General features: G+C 36.6%; 5 protein-coding genes across 5 annotated transcripts; all 5 read left to right on the forward strand.

Annotated features, from left to right (window-relative positions):
• Positions 1 to 509: 509 nt before the first annotated feature.
• Positions 510 to 3,086, forward strand: MONOS_678 (uncharacterized protein; the record flags this gene model as incomplete). Its single annotated transcript, XM_067877040.1, has 2 exons — positions 510 to 546; positions 614 to 3,086. The coding sequence occupies 2 exons, from the start codon at positions 510 to 512 to the stop codon at positions 2,845 to 2,847; spliced, it is 2,271 nt and encodes a 756-aa protein (XP_067734471.1). The 3' UTR covers positions 2,848 to 3,086.
• Positions 3,087 to 3,954: 868 nt separating this feature from the next.
• On the forward strand, positions 3,955 to 4,452 carry MONOS_677 (uncharacterized protein; the record flags this gene model as incomplete). The annotated part of the gene is made up of 1 exon (XM_067877029.1): positions 3,955 to 4,452. The coding sequence occupies one exon, from the start codon at positions 3,955 to 3,957 to the stop codon at positions 4,450 to 4,452; it is 498 nt and encodes a 165-aa protein (XP_067734472.1).
• Positions 4,453 to 4,520: 68 nt separating this feature from the next.
• MONOS_676 (uncharacterized protein) lies at positions 4,521 to 8,822 on the forward strand (the record flags this gene model as incomplete). The annotated part of the gene is made up of 9 exons (XM_067877018.1): positions 4,521 to 4,643; positions 4,776 to 4,872; positions 4,944 to 5,032; positions 5,106 to 5,943; positions 6,107 to 6,841; positions 7,131 to 7,193; positions 7,387 to 7,411; positions 7,736 to 7,910; positions 8,081 to 8,822. 9 exons carry the CDS (start codon positions 4,521 to 4,523, stop codon positions 8,198 to 8,200), a joined length of 2,265 nt encoding a protein of 754 aa, XP_067734473.1. The 3' UTR covers positions 8,201 to 8,822.
• Positions 8,823 to 9,381: 559 nt separating this feature from the next.
• MONOS_675 (uncharacterized protein) lies at positions 9,382 to 13,927 on the forward strand (the record flags this gene model as incomplete). Its single annotated transcript, XM_067877007.1, has 5 exons — positions 9,382 to 9,452; positions 9,498 to 9,861; positions 9,953 to 13,372; positions 13,463 to 13,624; positions 13,727 to 13,927. The coding sequence occupies 5 exons, from the start codon at positions 9,382 to 9,384 to the stop codon at positions 13,775 to 13,777; spliced, it is 4,068 nt and encodes a 1,355-aa protein (XP_067734474.1). The 3' UTR covers positions 13,778 to 13,927.
• MONOS_674 (uncharacterized protein) lies at positions 13,928 to 17,550 on the forward strand. Its single transcript, XM_067876995.1, has one exon. It carries the CDS (start codon positions 13,966 to 13,968, stop codon positions 17,494 to 17,496), a length of 3,531 nt encoding a protein of 1,176 aa, XP_067734475.1. The 5' UTR covers positions 13,928 to 13,965; the 3' UTR covers positions 17,497 to 17,550.
• Positions 17,551 to 17,662: the final 112 nt, after the last annotated feature.

The raw sequence follows: 17,662 nt of genomic DNA on the forward strand, positions 1-17,662 counted from the left end.
GAATTTTTTTATTAATATTCAACAAAATAAACATGAACGTTGACGGGAAACAAAAATTTAACAATACATTTTGCATTTTCCTCTTTGAGTGCAATTCGCTGTAAAAGCGACATTTCTCGTAAGAAATGAAAATTATGAGGTTAAAATAATTTCATTACTTATTGATCTTGAAAGATCGATAAAAAGAGTATTTTTTGAACGTAAAGGATACTCTTCAATTTTAAATAAAATTGTCGTTGCTATATCTACAATTTTTGAAGCAGAAAATTCTTTCTTTTTGAGTTTGTCTTTTTTTTATTAACGTTGAAAAGTGGGATGTTTGAAGAAAATAAATTTGTGTTTTTCCAATAATACAGCCAAAAAGGGAAAAACGCTATTCTTAATCATTAAACATAAATTAATTGAGTTGGGCCTTTTCCAACTTTAATATTATCTCGTCAAAAGTTTTTTATTTTCACTTTTCTTTCAAATTTCAAACTTTTTCTCATTTCAAAAGATTTTACTTTTCAATGGAAGAATCGAACCATATAAGTGCATATGATAAGAGTATGCATTCTTTGCCTGAATTTAAAGGATTTTAAGTTGAATAATAAACTATTATTTATTGATTTAGGATATTTCCTTCCTTCAGCCGAAACACCAACATTTGTGAAGCAAGAAAATTCCGAAATGAGATCAAGTGAAATTTTTATTCAAGATGGAACAGAAGAAGAAAGAGCAATGAAAAAGCATATTGAAAAAAATGACGATGAAAGAAGTTTTGAATTATCTCAAGAAGAGTTAGAGGAGCGAGAAAAATCGTTTAAATCCTTATTGTGCGAAATTGACACAATGCTTACGGTTCCAGGTGCAAGGGGTCGCAGGCAAACAGCTTTAAGTCGCACTGTGGAACTGTTTTCATTAAATACTTCAAAATTGAATAATTCAACTAATACTTCAAAGAAAAACGAACAAAATGGAATAGGAGATAGCAAAGATATTGATTCACAATCAAATTTACTCAGATTATCTACGCCTCGTTCTCCCCTTACCAGAATTGTTTCTGTCGAATCCAGAATTAAGCAGCTAAGGCGCGATATGAAGATGGAAGAAAAAGAAAGCAAGCAAAAGCAACGCAAAGACTTGATCCGCTCTCAAAAACTAGGAGAGCAAATGCCTTCGTCAGGACCTCTTGCAAAAGATACCAGCAGGACGTGGCTGAGTGATCCAGCGTCGGCGATGCTGTTCCAGAAAGGAGGGATGTGGCCAAAGGACTGGAGCGAAGGGAGCATCGAAGATGTGATGGAGAAGATGGCAGTCCGGGGAAAGAAAGAAGCAAAGAGGCATTTGTCACCGCTTGAGAAAATCGAGCTGATGTCAAGCAGATATGCACCAAGGGCGTCTTTGACTTTCTCGATGTTGGATTCAGAAAGAAGAGTGGAGAAAGATGACGAGAATAAATATTTGTTAGAAGATTACAATGATGAATACGAAAGGGATGATGACGAAAGAGAAGGAAAGGAAAAGAAGACGAGAAAAAGGAAAGAAAAAGTGAAAGGAAAAACTAGTTTCGAAGGTGCAACTTCACCAAATCAGGTTGATGATTCGTTCGATTTGGACTACTTTCAGTTGTCTCAATGCCACATTGACAAGCCAATTGAGAATGTTAACAATTCTTTTGATGAACAGTCAATTTACAGCGATGTTTCTTCGGCTTCTTCTCCTTCGTGCATTTCGTCTCCTTCTTCACCAGCAATTCGTTCCCGTCCTCGTCCTCATCCATCTTTTTCTCTGAATTCACCTGGATCTCCATTGCATTCACCGTCACCTTTGTCGATATCTTCACCTGCACTTTCTATTCCTCATGGGTTAATAGCACATCCACGCTATCCACAAAATTCGGAGACTGTTTTATCAGAGTCATCGTCTTCATCAGCATCATCATCATCATCTTCTTCTTCTTCATCTTCTTCTTCTCTTGACCACACTAAAGGAAAACTCAATGATCACAATCCCTCAGTTAATAGTTCAGACTTTCCCGTTCTCAAACCAACTCCTTCGAAAAGTTGTGACAAATCGTTTTCATTCACCTTTCAACCTTACTCAGATAACACTGCTCAAACAACTGATGATTTTGATGTGCCTTCAGACATTTCCCACTCTGCAATAACGCCATCTACCCAATTTAAGAATCCAATTTATTCTCAATCAATGCATTCTCAACAGACTTCACCTAAATCCTCTTCTATTTCTTCTTCAATATTCTCAGATATTGACAATTCATTGCAAGATGAGTCTATACAATTTCGTCATTCATTCAAAAAACTGAAAAAAGAGAAATCAAACAAATTGGCAAAGAGAAAAAAGAAAGCGCAACTCAAGTCGAAGAACAAGGAATTACCTCAAAATAACAGCGATGATTTGCACACTGAACGAAATTGGAGTTCGAAGAAGAAGACATTTAGTGCATCTTCAGATTTGACATCTTCTCAAGCATCAATAAAAGCTGCAAGCACAACGCGCTCAAGTGATTCAGTTGTTTCACACAAAACAAAAATGGATGCTCAACATTCAACGAAAAGTGATCGGACAAAGTTTTCTTCCACACAACCTCATTTCAGCAGCATGGCACATTCAAAATTATCATCAAACACAGTTGATTCCCCTCAAACAGATTCTTCTGCAAAGACCTCTTTGGCAGGCAGAGGACATATTATCAATCCGCAAAACTCGATTCAAACAAATTCTTTCTATCATACAACAAATCCAATATCTCCTTTTCGCACAATACCTGCTCCAGCTCAACAAGTTCCATTTTTTATTTCGCCTTCTTCCACCCAAATTCTTCTTCCATCAATAAGTGGTTAGCTATTTCAAAATAATAATTTTTCTTTAAATTTGTCTTTGAAACCGATGTATTTTTTTTCGAAAATTTTAAGATTAATCCCATTTTCCCATAATATTTCATATTTTTTTATTTTTGAGAAAAATTTTCGGTTTTTTGTTTTAAAATGAGTCTTTTTGTTTATCATATTTTCGTGATGCCTTTTTTATCTCAAAAATAGAATGCCTTTTTTTAAATATGAGTAAAAAAACTTTAATCAAAGTGATTTCTGAAGATAATAGTATATTTTTATTATTTTCAAAGCTCTCCAAGTGTTTAACATTATATGAAAGCAATGTTCCAATATACTTTTACAAAAGTTTTATTTGCGGAATTTTCTTTGTTATTTTTGCATTTAATAATTTGTGTGAACATTCGCAACTTTTGATGCATTCGCAGCAGATAATTCACAAAATTTTCATTTTCTGTTTCTTTTTCACGCCAAATCATTCATGCAATTATTAAGCCTTCCAACAGTTGCAAGCAATGTGATCATTGTGATTATTGTTCAAGCAGTTTTTTCCATATTTGCTTTTTTATCAAAGCCTTGCATCCCAATTTCATTTCATCAAGTATTCTTTCCAACCTCAATTGTATTTTCCACGGTGCTTGTCGTTATATCAACTCTCCATTTTCAATTTCGACAAATCTTACAACTTCTTTTTTTGGTATTCTGGGGTTGTTGTCTAACTAACCACTTGGTTTTGAGGAATAAGCAACGAAAAAACGATCTTCGATTTATAACACTCAAAACATCTGCGAAAGAACGTTTCACATATGATTTAATGTCATTTCTACTGGGAATCAGTTATTTGTTGCCAACGGTAATCCTATTCTCCCTTGAAAATGAGAAAAAGAACTCATTTTCTCCCTTTGATTTTTTTGGTTTGTTTTATTTTGCAAACGCATATTTCCTCTCTTATGATTTTCTTAAAACAGGCATTCTTTTTTGGCTAACAGGCCTGATTTTTGAGAACTTATCCAATTTTGAATTGTATTCGTTTCGTCTGTACAATAGCACAGAGGCAAAATTCTTGAAAACTGGATTCTGGTCTGTGTCTCGGCATCCAAATTATTTTGGCGAGCTTTTGATGATCTGGGGATCATTTTTCCTTTGCTGTCCTGCTGTTAATAATTGGTACTGGGTTTCTGTTCTGTGCCCTGTCATATCTTCTTCTATTTTGCTTTTTGGCAACGGAGTAAGATTTGTTGAGCAAGCAATGAATATTCGTTATAAAGATAACACGGAATACCAGGAATATTGCAATACTGTATCTATTTTTATTCCTCTGCCGAAGAAAAAGTTAATTTCTCCGCCTCAAGGAGCAACAGAACAAGCATATTTACCAAATGAAAGTCCATCATTTCAGTCTCCGGCATTTCACCTTATTCCAATTCCTTCTCCACCATCTTCTTCAACTTCACACCTCACTTCATTGGATCAACCTTCTTCGCCTCAGTCTGAACAGAACAAAGATTCCAACGAATCTCCTTCACCATTCCAGTTTGAAGCACAGAAAAAGACACCATTCAAACCTCCTGTCTATCTTCTTGACGAAGCTGCAGGAATTTCCTCTCATAATCATTAGTATTCAATTGCACTGAGTGTTTTATTTACTGATTCCTTTAATTTTATTTTCGTCACAAATGATTTATTATGGGTTCATGCAAAATGAGCATCCCTCCATATGATGGCTACAAACGGAGAAAACAAAAAGTTAAACGTGTTCAATTATTTAATTCTGTAGAGGATGCCGAAGTACTGGAAGTAAAGCTTGATGTTTGAATGTGAATAGTCAAAAATTATCATTTTTGAATTTCTGTTATATTTTTGATAATGATATCATTTGAATTTTCTTTTTATCTTCACAAAACAAAAAATTAATGTGAATGAAAAATGATCAAATTTAAGCCCTCTGAAATCCAAAGTTTAGTGGAAATGGTGAGAAACGGAACACCAGAACTGCGCCTTCCAACAATTCAAAAAATAGCTCTTTTACTTTTTAGAAGTTTGCCCAAAGCACTGTTCTTTTTATACATCATTTGCAACTGCTTTGCACATTTTCAATCTGCGAAATAGAAAAAGAATGTGTCACTGAATTTTTGGAATCAGGGCTTGTAAACTATATTGTTGAATTGATAAAAGATCGGGGAAGAGACAACCTTTTTGTATGATCTTAAATAATGCATCTTCATACACTTTTAAACCTCAAATTGCAACACAACATTTATTTTTTCATAGATCGCATGTGTTGATGTTCTAAATCTGATTGCAGTCCGTCTCACAAGAATCCCAGCCAGCGACCAACCGCTGACGATAATTGAGCCATTAGAAACGCTGTGCAGTTGTCCACAGCCAACCGTTCAATCCGCCGCAATAATGGCAATCAGCTTTCTTTTCACACATTCCATTCTTCTCCGCGATGGGTTTCTCCGATCTGGCTATCTTCTGTCTGAACTGCCGTCTTTTCTGAAGTCAGAAATGGTTTCGCTCCGCGCAAAGGACGCGCTGCTGAATCTCATCCAGTCGCTCTGCAGCGACCCGACGTTTGTGCTGGGGAAGCTCAACTATCTCCACCCGATCCTTGCTGATGTGGCAGACTTGGAGCCGAAGCTGACGCAGAAGTGTGTGTGGATCATGCACCAGCTGACAAAAGCGACGCCGATGTTCAATGAGGCATCAGCATCGCCATCGCCCACAATGTCGAGCCTTCCGGCGCCTGCGCTTCTCTCTTCTCCGCCCCAGCCGTCGGCCATGTTACCAGACATGTCATTTGACAGCCCGCCGGCTCATTCCATTCTCTCTTCTACATTCAATCCCATTGACAAGCCAATGACACACGATATGAGAGCATCTTCTCCACCAGCGGCAAAGCACCCACCGATGCCTCCGCCGCCGCTTCCGCTCGGATTGGTGAGGGCGAAGTATTATTCAGCCCCGCCGAAGATGAATGAGACGCTTAATGATGACGAAGAGCAGTTCTATTTGGTGGAGAAGTTGGATGAGGAGATTGTGGATAAAGAGATTGTGATTGACTTTGAGAAAATTACCACGCCGAAAAAGAAGAAAGATCCGAATAGTTTGCAATTAACATATTGTTGCTATAATTTTCATTACTTGCTTTTTCAAAAATAAAACTTATCATTTTTTTAATTTGATAACTTAATATATTTATTTATTACATTCGTTAATTGTTTCGTTTCAAAAACTGCAACAATCCAATAAAATGCATCACACAACAGAAAAACGCACGACACGACCGACAGTTCCAACATCCATTCGCGAGCCTGTCTCTGATGACAGCAGCAGCTACAGCAGTGTCGAAGGAGAGAGCGGAAGCAGCAGCAGAGAAATAGAACAGAGGGAGGATGACAGACTGCTTTATAAGTCTGCTCTTTACAGAAGGAAAGAGAGCACAGACAAGGGAAATACAGTGAGTGTTGGAACGACACAAAAGGGAAGCGACAGAAAGGGAGCAGACAGAAAGGAAGGAAGAGAGAGAGATGGAGAGAGGAAAAGAGAGAGAGATAGAGGAAGAGATAGAGACAGGTATGATAGCAGAAGAAGAGATGAGAAAGAGAAAGAGAGGGAAAGGGGAAGAGAAACAGATAGAGATAAAGGCAGAGAGAAAGAGAGAAAGAGAAAGAGAGAATATGAAGAGATCTATGCACGTGCTGAAAGTGATGAAAGTGGCGATGACGACTACAGACGAGACGGAAGAGGAAAGCGCCGAGAAGAAGAGAAATACAAAAAAGACCGGAAAGAAAAGGGAGACAAGAAGGAGAACGAAGAGACGGAGGTATTTTTCACGTTTCTGGTTCCGCATGTGGGGCCGACGCTGCCGCCGTATATTTCTGCGTATTCAGATCGGATTGTGCAGAGGAAAGGCGTTGTGACGACAGTTTCTCTGTCTCCGGTGCTGGCAAGCGGAATTGTGAAGTGCCAGATGCGCTTTCAGAAGGCGGGAGATGTCAGATGTGTGTGAGATTGGGATTGGTAGAGAGGAAAGAGGAGGAAAGAAGAGAAAAAGAGAAGAGAGAGAGAGAGAGAGAGAGAAGAGAAGAGGGTGGAGAGGGAGGGGGGAATGGATGTAATTGAGGAATGAGATTGATTAATTAAACAAAAAGAATGAAAGCAAAAGTATTTTTAGTTTTTTTTTTCTTTGAAGAAATAGTGAATTGTGATTCATTTGATAAATCGTGATAATTCTGAAAAACATATTATTAATCTTCTTCTTCTTCTGTTTTTGTATTGCTTGTTTCATAGGTTTTGGCATTATTGATGCTTCACATTCAATTCCAGCAGAATATCGTCCTGGACGAGACAATTGTGTGTTGAATGAGAGATATTCTATGTTTTGTGTTATTGAAGATATTAGAAAGCTTTTTTATTTTTATTGACATATTTCTTATTTTATCCATGAATATATTTGACGTGATCAATTTTTATTCCATATTTATTTTTTTTTTGATAACAATATTCATTCATTTATCTTTTATTATCTCTTGTTGAAACTCATCAGGGAGTTGTGGTTATTACGGAATAAAGTGTGTCATCTGATCATTTTTTGTAGCTAAATTCTTATTTTTTTCTACTATACCAATTTATATATTTATTAATTTATTTTCATTCCTTCTTTATCACTCCTCCTCATCCTCATCCTTCTTCTTCTTCTTCTTCTCCTCCTCCTCCTCATCATCATCATCCTCTCTCTCTCTCTCTCTTTCTCTCTCTCTCTCTCTCTCTCTCTCTCTCTCTCTCTCTCTCTCTCTCTCTCTCTCTCTCTCTCTCTATCTATCTATCTATCTATCTATCTATCTATCTATCTATCTATCTATCTATCTATCTATCTATCTCCTTCATTTCATCAGTGGAACCGTCCGCCAAGCAGGAAAGTGGGTATCGTGCAATGAATCGTGGGTGAACAACGATGTGATTGGAATTGAAGTGAACATGTCAACATCGTCTCGCTCTGTCCATTTCTTTGTGAACGGCAGGCAGCAGCAGCTGTTTATGAGAGACATCCCAAAGAAGATCAGGATTTGCGTATGCAATTTAATGAGTTGGCTGCGTTTTTGTTTTTTTTGAATGAATGGAAAAGATATTTTAACTTTCTTTTGACATTTTACATGATTTATTTAAATGAAAAATTATCTTTTGAATCTTTTCATTGCTTTTATTTCTCCTTTTCATCACAACTTCTTCTATTCTATCAGTTTGGCCTGTTTGACGAAGGGCAGTCGGTAGAGGTGATTTCCTTGATGAAATTGCGCTCGCCAACAGCAGAAAGACTACACGGCAGAAAAGTGCTCTATTGGAACAACAGCAATTCGTGAGCATTTCGATGATCAAAAAGAAAGAAAGAAAGAAAGAAAGAAAGAAAGCATAGAAAATAATAGTAATGTTAATATTAATAGTTATTATTATAATTTGTAAATAGAACTTGTACATTTCGTGTGTGTGTGTTAGTTCCATGGCTGTTGAAGAGTGCATCTCAAACATTTCGTTTGTGTATCATAATTCATTTTTTATTTTTTTTCTGTTTTGTATTTATCATTTTTTTTGTTTCTCTTAAAGTGTTTTCTGTTTTTCTTCTTCTTATTTTCTGCCTAAAACTCTAACATGTTGTTATACTGATGGAAATAGTGGAGAGTTGCTATTTCTTTTGAATTATTCATCCATTGATATTCAGATAATGCAAATTTATTTGAAGAGCTTCATTCGAGTTTTGCTTTGTGGGAATGCATTTTTTTAAATATTTTGCTTGCTTTTTATTAAAAAATACTTCTTGAGTTGTTGAAATTATGATTGAACATGTGTGCTTGTGTTCATGGATTTGCATTTCTTTGAAATATTCTCTGAAAAATACTTTTTATTAATGTTTGAACGAAAATTTCATTTTGATGAACTTCATTAAATACAGTTGTGTGGAGATGAAAAATGCAGCACATGATTAAATTGAGAAACGTTGAAACAAATGTTCAAATAAATCTTATCTCTTGGCAGATTTTCAAAATTCAGAAATAAACTTATGTAGTTTATATTTTTTCAGAAAATTTTCAAATCGATTTTCTTTAATATCAGGAGTCATTGACAAGTTCTGGTGGCTAAGTGCTATATTTGATAAGAAATATTTTAAAAAACATTTTTCAAGAAAAACTCTCTAAAAGAAATGACACCCTTAAAAAAATTCAGAAATGAGTCTCTTCAAAAAAAGTTCATCAAAGAAAAATACAAGAAAAAGATCCGATGATAAAGAAAACGAGAATAAAGAAGAAGAAAAAGAACTTTCATTTTTAACAGAAACAAAAAGAAAAAATGTTTTTGGAAGGAAAATGGCTTGTATTATTTGTTTCATGATGATATATTGTTAATTTTCATTAAATTGTATAATATTTCACATCCATTAGGTAGGAAATGCGGTTCAAACAGCAAAGGAAGAAAAAAGGTCAAAAGCTGAAGAATATATAGTGTGATATCAAAAAAGTATTTTATTATTTAATCATACTTTTTATAAATGATTCGACTCATAAAGCCGTTGAAAGATATTTCCAGCAAACAAGAAAAAGAAGGTGAAGAATTTTTAGGGTTTGTAAGTTTTTAAAGCTTTGCATTTTAAATTATTTTGTTAAGAAAACCTTTTCAAACGGAATTTTCAGAACTTGACGAAACTGATGCGCAGAAAATTGCTGAAATTATTATAAATGATGATGCAGAAGAAGAAAGTGATGAAGCAGATGATGAATGGGAATACGAACAATTGAAAAATGCTGGAGTGAGGAATGCTGCTTCACTTATTCTTCAAAAAAAGCAGTTAGTCGAGCCTCCACTTATCCAACAAAAGTCACAGAATTTCACTAGTCAAGAGCATGAAGAAGCAACTCCTGCCATCACGTCCATTCAAATGCTAGACACTTTGAACAATGCTGTATCAATGTCAAAAGAAACTGTCGTTAATGAAAAATCCATGCTCGAAAGAAAAGAAAATGAGCTTAGTGTTTGTTTTTTATTTTTTATTGTTCTTTTTGAAAATTTTCTAATTTTTTTAAAACCTCTTTGAATATTCTTTGAATAAATGTTTGATTTAGTCATTGCGAGAAGAAAACCGCAATCACAAAGCAAATTTAAGTGGCCTTCAAGAAAAGCTCACGTTTTTGACTGAGACACAAAGTTACATTGATGCGCTTGTGGACTTTTTAGACGAGAAGGTTCCGATGATTGAGGAGTGTGAGGAAATGTGGTTTGACATTGAGCGGAAGAACGGAAGGGTGATTGACCAGTGGATGAGTGAGGAATCAGCGATGCTGTGGAAGGACACTAAGAAAAGACTGGAAGAAGAAAGAAGGATGGAAAAGGAGCCTCTTTCTCTCTCATCTTTGAAGCAGAATAATAGCGACTTCAGTAAGCCTGATGCGTTTCGCAAGGATTCTCAAGTGAAAGAATCAAAACATTCAACCTTTTTGCAATCAGCTGCATTGAAATTTGTTCCTACTTCTCTTTTAACTTCAGACAGAACAAAGCCAACACAGCAAAAGAGCAGCCCTGAGTCAAACACTCCAGTAACTTCAAGTTCTAGTTTGTCAGAAGCTTCATCGTCATTTTCTCCTATTTCTTCAAAATCAAATGAAGAACTTGCAAATGGTGTTCCGTCTCAATTAAATAACTCTTCTTCAACGGCTTTTTCAAACGCATTTTCGTCTTCTTTATTCTCAAATAAACAAAAGCCAATTGTCATTGATGAAGAAGGAGAGAATACGAACAACAGAAAAGATGGAAATGAAGTAGAAGAAGATGGCGACGATGATGTTATGATTGATGAATATCCTTCAGGGCTTGGATTTAGCAGTCGCAACAGCCAGAAAAAGCCAACTGACAAGAAAATTGAAGCGAAGAGAATGGCTTTCACTCAATCTTTTGTCAAAGGAAGCACAATGTTTGCTCCGCCTCTTGAGCTTTCTTCGTCTGATTCGCATTCTTCTTCACTTCAGTCGGCTTCTCCTTCATCATCTTCCTCTTCTTCTTCTTCTTCAAATACTCAATTATCTTCTTCTTCTGCCTCTTCATTTTCATTCCAGACTCCAAGTAACATCTCCACTGATTTATCGGCTTTTGTTGATGAGATTCGAACAAAGAGAAAGGAGCAGTTGTTGTCACCTGAAAAATCAGTTATTCCACATTTAAGCAAAATCATAGAAAAAATAACTTCCTCTTCTTCCTCTTCCTCTCAGTCATTGTCTTCGTGTAATCCTTCTTTTCTTCAACACATTCCTGTTTATCTTGCAGCTACACCTCGATTTTCCACTAACACAGAAGAACAAGCATTTTCTTCTTTGGCAAGCACATTGAAATTGAAAGATAACACTTCACTCCAATCAAATTCACAGTCTTTCATCCGGCCTTCTTTCACTCTGAGTGAAGCAATGTCGTTCCAAGAGGCATATGAACTGCTGGAGAGGCTCAGAAAGAGGGCGGGTGAAGTTGAGAGAGACTTGTTTGAAAGTGCTGGGAAAGAAGAAGAAGAAGAAGAAGAAGAAGAAGAAGAGAATGCAGAGAAAGAGAAGCAGAGGAGAAGAGATAGAAATGATGTTGATGAAGGCAAAGAAAGAAATGACAGAATGGATATGGAGAGGAATGATGATGATGATGATTCAATGACGAATAAATTGGAGAAAGCAGAAGATGTGTGGAGCGAACAGCTGTTACTTTCCAAGCAAGAGGAGAAAAAAGATTCAAGAACAGATATATTCGATTCTGATAAGCAAAGCAGGAACAAATATGGAAACGTTAAGTTTGATAAAGCTGACAACAGAAAAGAAGATAAAATTTCTGATGAAGATGACGAAGCGTTGTCATTTTTGAATGGCAAATCCACTTCATTTGAATCATCATCGACACCTTCACCAATGAGCAGTAAGCATTTACATTCTTCTCCATCTTTCCTTCTCCTTTCCACAACAGCCACCATTTCGTCAGCACTTCACTATCACTCCCTCCTTCGGCAGTCGCTTTCTGCTCTCTCGTCTTTCCTTTCCAGTCACATCTTCCGCGATGCCAAAGAAGAGTTTTCCTCATTGTCTTCTCTTTCTCTGCGCTTTGCCCATTTCCTCTGCAAATACCCAGACGAATACATTTCATTGAATGTTGTCGACGAGCTATCTGTGTTGATGGCGCCGTTTGTGAGGAAGGAGCTGTGTGAGAAGCGGTGGAATGTGCTTTCTCAGCCACGATTTGGGATGGAGTTGGAGTGGATGGCGCAGCTGGCTGAGGGAGAAGAAGGAGATGTGGTGAGAAAGTTTGAGGAGAAGAAGAAGGAGAAAGGAGAAAGGAGAAAGGAGAAGAGGAAGGAAAGCAGAAAGGCGATTGAAATAGGAGCTGAAGATGAGGATGAGGATGGAGATAGCAGTGATGTGCAAGAATTGTCCTCTGATGAGATGAAGAACGGAAAAAAGAAATCAAAGAATCACGATCAGAAAAAGCGTGAAAGAGATTTAGATGTGAATGAAATATCTTCTGAAGAAGAAGAAGAGGATGAGAATGAGAAGGAGGAAGAAAGCGGAGATGATGCAAAAGATAACAAAGCAAGTGGTTCATTGCCAAATTCACTTCTTTCTATTTCTCCGTCGTCTTTAATTTCTCTTTATCAGAACCACATTCTTCTTCCTGTTGCTGCCGAGATGCTGAAATCATACTTTAATCCGCTTGTTCCTCTTCATCGAGAGAACTATGTTCTGTTTTGTGAAGAAGTCTGCGTGTTTTTTGGATGGGAGTTGAATGAAGTTGATCAAAAGAATGAAAAGACAGGAAAAATATCCAGAGAATCTGAAACAAGTGGAAGTGAAAACAAAATGATTGATGATTCTGATGTAGAAACAATAAAGCCTGAAGATTCAATAGAAACAAAAGGAGAAGGAGAAAGAATTGAAGACAAGATTGGAATAAGTGAAAATGGTTGGCTTGGAGAAGTGATTCCGTGGGATATTATAGCTGAGAGTGAAGAGATGGGTGCAGTCAGAGATGCAATTGAAGAGAGGCTAATCAAAATGACAGAGCAACTTGTGAAGAATGTGGAGTTGGTGTGTGATGGATTCATAGGAGGAGAAATGAAAAAGGATGTCGAGAGAAGAATGAAGAAAGAGAAAGATGATGATGCAAAAGGGGAAATGATGTGTTGGGAGTTACATCTGTTAGACTTACTACTTCAGAGCGAGAAAGGCAATGAGCAGAATTTGCTTCAAAAGAAAGATGATAAAAAATGTGAGTGCGAAATGTGCAGGCTTTTGGATGAGAAGAGAGACGAGTTGGCAGATTGGATGAGAAAAGATGAAGATGAGATGAAAAGAGATTTGGATAGAGGCATTAATGAAAGTGCTAAAGAGAAAGATGCAATGGAAATTGATGATTTCTCGGCAAAATGCAAAGATTTGTTATTGAAAAGAGCAAAGAAGCGATTTTTGGTTCTGAAAGAAGTATTAACACAACAATTGAGTGAGCTATGGACATTTTTAGAGGTTTGCCTTTATTATTCTCTTTTTCTTAGAAAATGCCTTTTTTTAAAATCTTTCAATACTTTGTTGACAATTTTATAATTTGCTTATTAGTATGCTGAATGTGTTGCTCCAATGTTGAAAACACATATTTTCTCGTCTATGCTCGTTTCTGTGATTAGAGATTCCATTTCTCAGAGAATTCTTCCATTTATAGCAATTTTAGAAAAGAAAGTTCCTGCTATTTCATTACATATCAAAGTCATCAGGGAAGTGGTATGCCTTTGTTTTATAAAGCTAGAAATTTTTGAATTTCTGTTAATTTTTTTAATTTATTTATTTTGATGCATCATATTTGTATTTCAATTTTTTCTTTAGTTGAATTCTGAAGAGTTGGATTTGTTTCATTCAAGATTAGAAGAAAGATGAACAAATTGGAATGATTTCATATTTCTGCGATATTTCAATATCATTTTTACCATTTCCCATCACTTCACCTATAATGAATTTGTTTTTATTTATATTTAATAAAAATTTAAATGATAACTGTGATAATGAACAATGATCAAAATTACCGCATTTTCTCATATTTTTATTTATTTTTTGATTTACTCTTAATGAGTTTTACAATTGCAGATATTCATACAAAGGCTGTTTTCATTATTCAAGCATCTCTTTATTTCTCGAAAAGTTCACCTTCGATATTTGAAAAAGCTTCCGAAATTCTTACTCCAACTGATTTTGAAGAAATTGTGATAGAGAGATCCTCTGAAGGGTTGTGTGGTTATCCTCTGTGTTCTAATGCTTGTCGTGGAGATAAGTCGAAGCTCCATAATAAACTTTCTGCAGGAGAATGGGGTAAACATTGCTCAGATAAGTGTCAGAGAGCTTCTGCGATGTATCAAAGTTCTTTGCTTGACAAACCTCCAAATCGCGAAAAACACGTTTTTGAACTTGCAATAGAAGCTTACGAAGAGATCAAGAAAAGGCTTCATCTCCCAAAAGTCGAATCTGAAATTAGGATTTCATTTCTCGAATCAACGGATGGTTCATTTTATCAAGATATCATTTCTCAATTTACAAAAAAAGAAGAAGAAGTCGTTGAAGAAAAATCAAAATTGCTACCTGAAAAATCAGTTCTTTCTCATGTACCAATTTATACCCCCGCACAGAAAAAACAACAGCAGTTTTTAGCAATGAAACCAATAGAGGAGCATAATGATGATATTACAGAAGAAGGAAGTGACAGTGAAGGCGATGACGATGATAAAGAAAGTGGAAGCGAGAATGAAAACGATGAAAATTTTAATTTTGGAGACTTTGGCGAAGAGGAAGAAGATGATGAAGTGATACTCGATGATGAAATCATGAGTGATCGTTTTGTCAGGGTGTGGGGCATTTTGGGAGAAATGATAACAGAAAAGACAAAAGAGACGCTGAAAGTTCTAAGAAAAGAAAAAGAAAATTTGGCAAAGGAATTAGAGGAGAAATACAAGGCAAATGAAGAAAGCTTAAATAAGCTTCGAAGCGAGCGAGAGAAGAAGAAGAAAGAAAATGCCGAAAAAAAACAAGAAGCCGAAAGCAAAAAAGAGGAATTACGAAAGATCGAAGAAACAAAAATCAATGAAAAAAAAGAAAATAGCTTCAAAGCAATTGATGATGAAGAATATGAAAAACCATCAATAATCTCTTCTTCATCATCTGCCTCTTCTTCTGCTTCTGCTTCTTCATCGGCATTGAGTGATACCGAACTTATGAATGCCATCTGCATGAACATCCGCAAAAAGCAGAAGAAACACACAGACTCAATTCTTAATCAACCTTCATCGTCATCATCATCATCTTCTTCTTCTTCTTCAGCGAGCAGTATAGCTGTCGATAACAACAGTAGCCACACCAATTCTTCTGCTTTGGCAGCCAAAACCCGTTTTTGTGATGAAGACGACGCAGCGCTGAGGCGACGGAACAGACGGAACAACCTGCTGAGCTTGGCAGACCCGACGAGGGGGACAAGGAAAGTGGCAGTGAATAGAATGGGGAAGACGTATTTTGCGAAGGAGACGAGAGAGAGGAAGAAAGAAGAGGAAGAAGAGAGAGGAAGAGGAGGAGAAGGAGGAAGAGGAGAAGGAAAGGGAAGGAGAAATGATGTGGAAGGAAAGGAAAAAGAACTGGAATCGTTTTTTAGATTGAAGCAGGGAATAAATGAAATAAAAGAACATTCATTAGATGAGGCAGAAAATGGATGCAGAACATTGGAGTCGATGCTGGGCATACAAGACGAACTTCCTTCTCATCAGTCGCTGAAAACAAAGCCTGAGATGCAAGAAAAGAAGTTGGATTCAAAAGAATTAGCAGAAAATGCATCATCATCTGCATCATCATCATCGCAAGCACTTTCTTCTTCTTCTTCTGCTGCTGCTGCTGCTGCTTCTTCTTCAGATTCTGCTTCATCGTCATCTTTATCTTCAATGAAACCAGACATTAAGCAAAAGATGAGTGAGAATACAAATCCAGTTGTGATTCATCCTCCAGTCGATCTTTCATCCACCCAAAGTAGAAGTTATACAGATTTGCCTTCACTTTCATCTTCTTCCTCTTCTTCTTCTTCTTCCTCTTCATCATCATCATCATCATCATCTTCTTCTTCTTCTTCTTTCTCATATTCTTTCAACCAATCAACTTCAGCTTCGTCATTGAGCAATGAGAAGAAGCAGGAGATAGCATTCAGCATTGAGGCAGCTGACAGGTTTCTTCAGGAATCTCGTTCACACAGGAAAGATGAAGGAAAGAAGAAGATGAAGAAAGAAAAGAAAGAAAAGGAGAAAGAGAAGGAGAAAGAGAAAGAGAAAGAAAGAAATCAACCTTTAGAAAAGAATGATTCAGTGAAAATGACTGAAGCAGAAGGAAAAGAGAAGGACAAAGAAGGAGAAAGAGAGAAAGAGAAAGAGAAAGATGAGTTTTCTGTTAAATTGACAGATTATCAATCACAAAAGGGAGAAGAAAGAAACTTGATGAAAAGCTCGAATGAAACAGAAAAGAAACACGAAATTCGTCCAAGTGATAAATTCAATGAGGAATTGTTATCTTTATCTGCCTCTTCTTCTTCCTCCTCTTCATCATCATCGTCTTCTTCTTCTTCTTCTTCTTCAACAGCAGGCAAAACAATTTCACTAGAAAGCCAACTAAAAGCGAAGAAACAAGAGAAAGAAGAGAAGCTGCTGAGAGAGATTGAGGAGAGGAGAAGAAAATATCTTGAGACGATGTTCCATTCACATCTGACACACGCTGTTGATACACTTCATCTTGTCTCAAAGAAGTTCAAAGCGCAAATGCCTTCTTCTTCTTCTTCTTTCTCCTCCTCCTCTTCTGTTTCTTCTATTTCATCATCATCTTCTTCTTCTTCCTTCTCTTCCTCTTCCTCTTCCTCTTCTTCTTCCTCTTCCTCTTTCTCCTCTCCTTATTCCACCAGCATTGCTGACTTTGTCCATTCCCGTGAGTGCACAAGTGATACACCTTGCAATCTGTGCAAAGGCATTCGAACTGATTTTGACAAGCTCATTTCAAACATCAACGTCGGATTCAGCGTTCCTTCTGCGACTGTTGGAGAAGAAGAAGAAGGAGAAGGAGAAGGAGAAGAAGATATTGAGTCTTCTTCTTCCTCTTCTGCTTCTTCTGCTTCTTCTTCCTCCTCCTCCTCTTCTTCAAATAAGCTTTCTTCTTCCACTTCAACACACCCATTGAATCCAAGTTCACTAGTCCAATTGATGCAAGAAGCCAGGTACCTTCCTTCGTGGCTTCCAGAGAAAGAGCGAGAAAACATGTGCCCTTCGAGTCAAGCCATTTCTTCACCAGGCATTTCATCACAGACAACATCGTCTGCTTCTTCTGATGATTCAGAGGAAAATGCTAATCAATCTTCTCTTTGTGCTCCTTTGACTCCGGAAGACTGGACTCTGTTGGTGACGCTCATTATCATCTCCTCTGGTTATCTGCACACTGAAGAGCTTCCTCCTTCTTTCCCTGTGTTCACTTCGCCGTCGTCGTATATTACTGATAAAGTTGTGCTTCGACATCTTACTCACGCGTTGGGAATTAGTGAGGATGAAATTTTAATTCTTTTTGATAATCTTGGGTTAAAATCCTCGTAGTTTATTGTTTTTTTCAATAATTTTTATAATAATAATAATAATAATAATAACTTTACATGGTTAAGCATTTTTTTTAAAGATTTTAAAAGCAAGAAATGAAAAATGTGTGAAAAAGACAAAGAAAACAAAGAAAAAGAAAAGGGTCTTTTTTGATCAAACAAGAAAG

This window comes from Monocercomonoides exilis (assembly GCF_001643675.1).
Source record: "Monocercomonoides exilis strain PA203 chromosome Unknown scaffold5-2102611, whole genome shotgun sequence".
NCBI lineage: Eukaryota > Preaxostyla > Oxymonadida > Polymastigidae > Monocercomonoides > Monocercomonoides exilis.